General features: G+C 37.5%; 1 protein-coding gene across 1 annotated transcript; it reads left to right on the forward strand.

The window, feature by feature from the left end:
- The first annotated feature begins 938 nt into the window (after positions 1-938).
- On the forward strand, positions 939-1568 carry LOC134532301 (zinc finger protein 120-like). Its single transcript, XM_063368720.1, has one exon. The coding sequence runs from the start codon at positions 939-941 to the stop codon at positions 1566-1568; it is 630 nt and encodes a 209-aa protein (XP_063224790.1).
- Positions 1569-9945: the final 8377 nt, after the last annotated feature.

Consider the following 9945-nt stretch of genomic DNA (forward strand, 5'->3'; position numbering starts at 1 on the left):
GTTCTAGAAAAATCAGAAAAAATTTCGAAACTTCTAAATACTCTAGAAACTTCCGGAACTTTTAAAATTTCTAGAACATTCTAAAAACAATTATGCACTAAGCATGCTAAGGGTTTTTGAATATTTCAACAGGATCGCTCAAACATTTTCGCATATTCCGTGCAGCCAAAATGTTTTGAACGTTTTCTTTTCTATGCATGATTATAACATACCTTTTTTAAATTATGTAATTTTTTTACTTGCTCTAGGTTGAAGCTCTGAAAATGAAAGATTCCGACACAAAATTTTGAAAATATTTTGCAAATTTGACTTTTTTCATCGTCCTTGAATTTGCGTTTACTAATAGTGTAAGGAATTTTACTTTTTGCAAAATAATTTGTCACCTCATGCAGTATGGTTGGTCGTATATAAATTTGTTTTAGTCAAACATTTAAGAATAATTTTGTGAGGTCTACAATAGAGTAAAATAGACAGGATTTTTTGCATATTAAATAATATGTGGGTATTTTTTTTTGTTACTTTTAACCGCTTCTTGAAATATGCTAGGTATTAATTATCAGAATACCTGTTACACACTTTGAGTAATAGACATGTTTCTTAAGCGTTCAATTCTGGGTGGCTCGTTTATTTAGAGAGCAGGTATTGGATCAACGCTTTAACTAATTTCAATCAAATAAATTTAATTTTATACAAAAAAAATTATTTAAATTAATTTTGTAAAGATTAAAAAAATTAAAAATTTACGACATAACAACTGTGGGACTAAATTACGACGAAAAGTTCTAAAAAAATTTAAATGTTTGGCATCCGGGGAATTTATGCAATCGGAATGGGAAGAAGCTAGATGAGAAGAAAGGACAGCTTATGAGAGTTCAAAAAAGGCGCCGTTCACTGGCTTCGAGCGGACCAGACCCTGCAGGCAAAGAGAGAAACCTAAGATGGCGGACGAGTACGAGTGCAGGCAGAGGAAGAAAGCTAAGATGGCGGACGAGTACGAGTGCAGGCAGAGGAAGAAAGCTAAGATGGCGGACGAGTACGAGTGCAGGCAGAGGAAGAAAGCTAAGATGGCGGACGAGTACGAGTGCAGGCAGAGGAAGAAAGCTAAGATGGCGGACGAGTACGAGTGCAGGCAGAGGAAGAAAGCTAAGATGGCGGACGAGTACGAGTGCAGGCAGAGGAAGAAAGCTAAGATGGCGGACGAGTACGAGTGCAGGCAGAGGAAGAAAGCTAAGATGGCGGACGAGTACGAGTGCAGGCAGAGGAAGAAAGCTAAGATGGCGGACGAGTACGAGTGCAGGCAGAGGAAGAAAGCTATGATTGCGGACGAGTACGAGTGCAGGCAGAGGAAGAAAGCTAAGATGGCGGACGAGTACGAGTGCAGGCAGAGGAAGAAAGCTAAGATGGCGGACGAGTACGAGTGCAGGCAGAGGAAGAAAGCTAAGATGGCGGACGAGTACGAGTGCAGGCAGAGGAAGAAAGCTATGATTGGGGACGAGTACGAGTGCAGGCAGAGGAAGAAAGCTAAGATGGCGGACGAGTACGAGTGCAGGGCAGAGGAAGAAACCTAAGATGGCGGACGTAGCCCGGCCTAAGAACGTGTGAGGGCATTACTGACAGTGACATGAGGATGTGACCGTGTGTTTTGTCACGAGACTTATTTTGGATATTATTCTGCATTTAAAAAAATTATGGGCAAGAGAGAAAAATAACCTTACCTGTTTACCATGTGGAATTATCACATCTGGTGACATCGCAAGCCATAGATAAGCTACTGCTGTGAATTCTAGCGGCAGGTGCAGAATGTAGTTTGTGATTCGCGTCTCCAAATTTTTGTACGTACTTGAAAAGCGAATGTTGTATTGATCAGTAAATTTATAACGCTTTTAAAGAATAAACGTTTAATTCCTTGTCAGTATTTTTTTTATGAGTTTATTCGCAACATGATTAAAATGAGAACACTTGCATTTGCTCTTCACCGAGTTTAGATGTCACATCACTGGCGAGTACTGAAATTCTTGGTCACTATTGTTAGAACATAATGTGACTGTTTGGAAAATTATAGGACTTTATGCAATTTTATGTTCAAATTATCCAAATCTTTGTAAAACTTTGAAAAGAGTTTCAAATATTTTATATTCTTTGCAAGAATAGTAGCTAAGGTTTCTCACTTTTTTCTGTAGCAGTAAGGTGCTCACTAAATATAAACCTCAGAGACAACGGCACCTAAGCTTAACATGGGCTGGTTGGGTGGTTTACGAGTGTCCTTGCACTACTTACTATTTGTGTTTGAAGACATGATTTGATTATTTTCTAATATATATATATATATATATATATATATATATATATATATAAATTATGACACCTTTTGTGAATTAGTAGGATTATTTCACGATAATAATCAAATATATATTTTTTTTCTTTTGTGGCCCGAGAGGTATGTTAATGCGTATACATATAAAACCGCCCATGGCAGCATCCCTTATGGTAGAAGCCCACAAGATAGAACGTTCTATGTAATGCATTTGATATGTTATAGGGATATAACTTGTGATAATTCTAAGTTATGTGGTTTTGCGTTTTGTGTTCCTATTTAACGAGTTTTTTTAGCTGTGATCGTTCTAAGTTATAGTTTTATAAGTAACAAAGTTTCTTATATAGGCGTTTCTAGGCTATAATAGTTCTAAGTTATATGGATTTTTCGAGAATTCTAAGTTAGGTATGACTGTAGTAAGTTGTGTGTTCCTTAATTATGTGTGGATCCCTGGACGGAATCCCGTCATGCACCTTCCTCCTGATGTTACTAACCCCCCCCTCCCCACAAACCTCCCCGTCGTCATGGAAACCACTTGCCCACCCCTTCAACCCTCCCCGTCAATGAAACCACGAACACGCCAGAGAACTGCCTAGTTTATTTTTACTGGGGGGCATAAAGCCAGCATGCTGCTAGCCCTCCTCTCATAACGACTCAGGCTGATATTTACGTGGATTTTCTTCTCCTCCTGCAGCCCGTAACAGGCTGTTCCCGTTCGAGAGGGTGTCCCGAGGTCCTGCGGGCTTGCGAGGCATCGACGGGCGAGGACAAGGACTTGCCGTCAAGAGGGAGGCCACCTATGTCATAACGAGATAACAAAAACGCATCAACTGCCTCTCCAAATAACCCAAACACCCCTCCCCCAAAACCCAAACCCTCCGCTAAAAGTACGAAAAAGCCAGAGTTTACGAAACACACCTCACCCCCCACCAACACCTTTATCACGCCCCCTTCTCGACGAACCAGAAAGGGTCACGCGGCCTGATGACAGCGGCGCTTGCGCGTGGTGACGTCACGTGACGTCGCGATTACTACCTCGACACCACGTTTCGCCCAATCATCTCTTTTCGCGCCGCGTATTTTCAAGGAATACGTGCTATCATCCCTTGCTCTAGAGCTTATCCAGGAGAAATAAAACTCAAGGAATATTTATATCATAGCGATTCATTTTTTGACGTGCCAACGTCTAATAAAGCGATGAACGCCGGCCGGCAGCACGCACGAAAGTGTCCCGTTACGCACATTGTTCCGTTACGCTGTGTCCCTTTACGCTCATTGTTCCGTTACGCTGTGCTCCGTTACGCTGTTGGCGAGTGCAGTAATAATAGGTTATGTTACAAGTGACTAAAAATTATGGTGATTCATATAATTGATGATAGATATTTGATTACAGTTTATTTATATGAAATTTTTTTCATAATTATATTTAAACTTTATAGCTAAATGCCAGTTTTTAAAATTAATTACAAGTCATCTACACGTGAACTGTTTCGTCGACTGTTTAGAAAGTGAAGTGAAAAGTTAATGTGATTTCATTGCTTATTACAACAACAATTTCGGCAATAAAGGTTAATTATTCTTGCATTTTAAAAATATGATTACTAGTATAAGTTCAATTTTTTATTATTTTATTATTAAAACAAAAATGATTCAATTTTATTCATAAAAGTATGCAATCATTTCATCAATGTTTTGTTATGACGTTGTCACGTTAAACTATCGTCCGTAAACCGACTTTACAGACAACCAATTTTTTACTATTAATTTGGTTTTTGGGTGTTGAATTCAGTGGCAGCATATACTGTAAATTTAGTTTTGTAAATTTAACAGAAATACTAACTTAAAATCACAAATATTTGTAAATTTGTATATTCACTTGAAAACAACTGTATCACTACACAATAGTGTTCGCAGTGTTACCGGGTTCGTATTTTTACCCGGGTTTTTAAGCTTTGTGTTGTCCCAGTACCTAAAATATTTGAAGTTATTTGTAAACCGTTCCCTGACTAGCTTTCCAGTATTAACTGCACACATTAATAAGCATAATAAACTAAAATAAACTCAAAATTTTGAATATTCAATTTTTTTACATGGTTTAAAAATTGCGTTTGTAATAAATACTCGGTGTTATCTCAAAAATCATGTTTCATACACCTATTCAAAAATAACTATAGCCTGTGTTGAACAAAGTTACAATATCTTTCCTTGTAGTTTTACAAACAATTTCTGAACAACTGGTTTACAAAGGAATCTTAAGTAATAAAACAGAAAATGTATTTCTGTGCGGGGTCTAGTGACTGAAGAATGTGAATAGAACTGGAACCCAAAATGGTACAATGGCGAAGAGACGTGGAGGAATCGCAAGAAATCCGTTAAACAAAAAAAAAGTGGACGGTCGGCAACGTCCGTCACGTTTCCTTGCAATCGCAGGCACGTGACTCCCGTGCAAGAAAAGAGCGCGAAGCCATGAACAAATCAAAGCCTCAGACAATTCGCTAATCAAACGTACATTCAACATTAACATAAGCTCAGTATAAAACATTTACACTTGCGTTGTTAATGCGTTTGTTATCGTTATTCAGATGATTCTATTAAAACAACCAGAACATTTTTTATTAAATAAAAGGGACCTCTTTTTATATATTGAAACCTTAGAAGTGCATGTAAAACCGAAGGAAGCTTCCGTACTGATTCGTACCGAACTCTTAGGTGCGGCCAGCAACAAGTCCATATTCAGTTCATAACTTATTGCGACAAGTTTATTACTTAATTTTTTTTTAAAATTACATTATTTCATAAGTCACGTGTCTTTAAAACAAAATTTAAACCCATTAAATCACATCTTACGTCTACTTTTCAGAAAACTTTCATGATCCACGCAAGCAGCTTAAGATGGCATTATTTTTAATGTGTTAAAGATTTTCATCTTAAATTTACGAAGAAAGCTGGTTATTAATTATCCAGGTATTTTTTTTAAATTTAATGTTATCTTCGTAAATTTTCTAGGAACTAAGTGTACTTATTTTGATCTTTTATTTCACAAGAATAATCTTGATATATCAGCAAAACTTCGAAAACTTGTTGAGACTACTACAAGAATACTCGTATTACTTCCACGTGTGTGTTTATCCTGTTTAATAGAAAAGCAGAACTTGGAATATTAAATACGGCGTAGTTTATATGAAAATCCGGATATCTGAAATTGGGAATAACTCTTAAATTTTTTTAGGCAAATTCTTCCTTGAAAGGTCTATAAATAAACTGTAATATCCAACAGTGTACAGTTACGAAAATGATCCCTAATAATTAATAATTTGGAAGAAAAATTGCATGTTTATTAGTTTGAGGTTTCTGAATTGAATAAATTGCTTTTTGGCTTTCAGCTTCGTTAAAAAAATTTATAGTCGCAAAGTTACGAAAAAAATATGTAACTATAACATGCCATTCAAATTGATAATACTTCAAGTATTTAAAAACATGTTTATAAATATATTATCTTCTTACTTATGGAACAACGTTTTAACTGTTAAGAAACAAAATGTAATTTAATTTTTTTCTTTTCAAAAAGCAATACATACTATGAAACACAGAGAATTTTACCATGTGTGAAATGGATTTTGATTCTTCAAATAATAGACTTTATAACAGAAAAATTATTATTTTAGAAGCTTCTAGTTTGCGAACAAAAATAACTTTTTATATGGCAAAACAAATACAAAAAAGAGTTTTTGTCCACAAAGTAATGTCAATAAAACAGTTTGAAGGCATTATTAATAAAAGGAAATACTCTTTCAATTTAAACTTTAATAAACAAATTACACAGGTCTACGAAAACACATTTGTTTTTGAATTTTGATTTCATGAAAGTGGCTTATTTTATGTTTTTGTGTGTGCTGAAACCTAAAATTAAGTCTACTTTCTCCATCACGTACAGTTATTTTTCAAAACCACATAACATAATAGCAGGTGTGTAGCATGCATGCATACATGAATAAATTACACTTGTAACATATTGTTTTTGATTATAATTATAATTATTTTAATTGATTAATTAAATAATACATAAGTGAATAAATAATTAAACAAATAAATGCATAAATAACTTAAATAAAAAATTAATATGATGTTTTTCGTAGGCTTGTAACAAGTAGTTTACGTTTTTCCGTAGACGCTGCTAATTAAAATTAATGAAAAATATAAATAAATAAGTATTAAAAAATTGTAGTTATTACACTTGTAACTGCTAGTGTTTGTTTTTTAAAAAAGGTTTTCTATATTGCATTACTCTTCCGCAGTAGTTGGTGTAGACATGAAGCTCCAGGCACAACCTGTACAGACAGGAACGTAATTCTTGTTTGTCCTCATTAGTCAGTGTTGGAAGCTAAACCAGTTTAAACTTGTTATATCTGGACTTTGGAGCCCATGTGGCTGCTCATTCTCACAGTCAGCCAGTCGAGATGTGTTAGTGAAGTGAATACCTACACGTAGTTGCATGCAAGTGGCTACAAACGTTTGTGCGTTTCGAACTGGAATTGTCAAAGATGTCTCATCGTCATTGTGTTTCCAGCCCAGACTACTTCTGTTTTATCTGTGGTGAGTACACAATAAATAAATACTAACGAAATATAAACGATTTCAACAAGAAGCTATATAATGCATATTTCTGGTTAAGAATAGGTGGTCAAGATAAAGTGTGGGCTCCTCACAAAATATACCATAGCTACGTAGAAAAACTGCGCTTGTGGTACAAATGAAAAGTAAAATTGTTTAGATTTGCTATCCTAATGATGTGGATGGAGCAAAAAAAAAATTAACTTGGGGATGACTGTTTTTTTGTACCTGTGATATTCAAGGTTATAATTCCAAAAAACAGAAGCTCATTAACTACTCTAATCTTGAATCTGCTAGTTGTCCAGTAACACACGGTCCGGGACAGTTCCTCATAGCCTCCTGATGACTTGGACAGCCTTGATTGGAAAACAGAGGGGGAAGCTTCCAACATGGAAAAGTATGAATCAAACAGTGATTTTGAACCAGACAGTTCAGATAACGAACCGCAGCTTTTTTTCACAACATGAGTTGAACGACTTAGTGTGAAATCTTGGACTTTCTAAAGATGCTGCTAAGTTACTTGGCTCCCGCCTTAAAAATGAAACAAAAATATTCCAACGAGGCACATCTTTTACATGGTATTAACATCGCGAAACAGTTTTTGTGCCTTACTTTTCACAGAATGAGAATCTTGTTTACTGTAAACACATTTCTGGACTGATGGGCCAATTTGGTGTACAATATGACTCTAATCAATGGCGTTTATTAATTGACTCTTCGAAGAGAAGTCTGAAAGCCGTTTTATTACACAATGACACTACATATGGTTCAGTGCCAGTTTTTATTATATTTTATTATATTTTACTTTATTTTATGTTATTGTAATTATTGTTGACATATTAACAAACGTTCAAAGGGGAACAAACTTACACTTTCCACATCTGTTATATACATATAGGTATGCTACACACCTGCTATTTTGTTATATGGTTTTGAAAAAAAACTGTACGTGATAGAGAAAAACGGACATCTTTTTCGGTTTGAGCACACCCAAAATATAATGATTAGACAATTTTATGAAATCAAAATTTGTATTATAGACCGTGTTATCAATCCCTATTTAAAGTAGGCCACCTTAAAAAATGGTCGATACTTTTGTGATTTAAAAATCAGACGTTTAACGAATAAGTATGTTGGTCAAAAACTTCCAACACGTGTTTAATAAATTAACTGTATATATAAATATATATATATATTGCGTATTTATGAACACTCTGTTCGAGACGAGTTTGTTTAACAGGCGCTTTAGCAAAAGGTCAGACTTTGATATCTGTTTTTTTTTTTTTATAAAATCATGGAGAGATTTATTGATACATATCTCGTTTGTCTGGATCCATACGAAACTTTTTTTTCTTTTTTACGTAATAATATGCAACTGCCAAAGACAGAATTTTCGCTATGGCACCTGTCAAAAATGGGACACCTTATCTTGAAAAGAGTTACGCAAGTATTTAGTCATTGTCCAATAACGGAGGAGGAATTTCACATTTATTCGAGGCACGTGGGCACTTCGCGAGCACTTTAAATCTCCTGGAAAACTCAAGACGGATTGGGGAGAGGAGGTTTGAGAGCCAGCACTTAACTATTCACGGAGCCCGCTCGGAGGAATGGTTTCGACGACGAGGCAGTGGCGGTAGAGTGGCGCAGAGGGGGCGGGTAGCGCAAAGGCAGAGCCGGAGTGCTTTATCTCGATCTTGCGCCGAAAGCCTCTCGATCTATCGCACGCTCGAGCGGGCCAGCCGGGATGAAATCAACAAAACAAGCTTCCCCCCTCTCTCACACCCTCTCTCTCTCTCTCTCTCTCTCCCTCTCTATCATCTCTCGTTTTTGCGCAATCGCATCGCATCTGCGACGCTCCCTCACTTCCGCAGGAATCTGTTTACCTCCCTGTTCCGCCCGTCTTGCTCGATCAACCATATTTCCATCCCCCCCTTCCCCCTTCCATTTTTTTTTCTTTCACCGTCCAAACGGACCTTAACAATAAACAAGTCCGGGATACTCACAGAAAAATTTTCAGCTTCAAGTAGGTCTCTATATATATTTTTTTTTTCTCTTTAGAGTAACCGTTGGTAAAAGAGACGGGGGTAGATAGGAATCCATCAAAGGCTCCTCGGACAAACTCGCAGTTTATAAACGGAGTGACGTAGACCTCACTTCTCTTCGTTCCGTGCGAGGAAAAAAAAAAGAGGGTCGGTAGAAGAGAAGATGGGGGGGGGGGGGGGGAATTCTTCCCGGTGCCTACTCCATCCCTTTTTCCGCCATCTGAGTTCTTCCCCATTCCCCTTTCCGCCGGTCCTTCTAATGAAAACGAACTGGGGCGAAGCTGGCAACAAAGTGGGTGAACTGAAACGAGAAAAAGCAGGAGAGAAAGAGAGAGAGAGGGGAGAGAGAGAGAAAGTACGAGACAGGAATAGAGAACCGAAACCCGCACCTTTCAGGTCTGTTTTTATTGTATACTTCCCCTGCCGTCGGCGGGGAAACAAAAGAAAACACGTGCGCCCATGCCCGAACCCCCTTCATCGCGGATCCTGGCCGTTGCCATGGCGACCGACGCGTCTGTCTGCGGGGCTGTAATCGGATTGCGAGAGGGGAGAAGTGGTGTCGAAGTCGGTCCAGGGGCCCTAGGTTGCTTTCTGGTGGGAAAGTGGAGGAGTTTCAAGTTTCGGATAAACCAGTGGAGCCTCGCGACCGCTTCCGGTGCTCATGAGGTTGCTCTTCAACTGAGGAAATAAAAAGAAAAAAACAAATGTGCCTTCCAGAGATGCACAACATCGTTACCTCGTTAACAAACCAACTCACGTGATCTCATGTTGCAAATACACTTTTGATACGAAACTTTGGCCCGAAATTCAACATTAGAATTCTTTAAAATTATTCAGAGCGTGATAAATTTTAGCAAACTGTGTTTTCAACCACATTTCTGGACGTGAAACCACACCGTAGTTTTTCCGCATGCGCCGCTAGAATTCGCTGTCGGAGCAGCTACGGCTACCGAATCGTTGGTTTTGCGGAGAGAAAGA

Source organism: Bacillus rossius, chromosome 5, assembly GCF_032445375.1.
Source record: "Bacillus rossius redtenbacheri isolate Brsri chromosome 5, Brsri_v3, whole genome shotgun sequence".
Taxonomy (NCBI): Eukaryota; Metazoa; Arthropoda; class Insecta; order Phasmatodea; family Bacillidae; genus Bacillus; species Bacillus rossius.

Coding starts and splice junctions, on each gene's coding strand:
- LOC134532301 (XM_063368720.1), top strand. CDS start 939: ATGGCGGACGAGTACGAGTGCAGGCAGAGGAAGAAAGCTAAGATGGCG.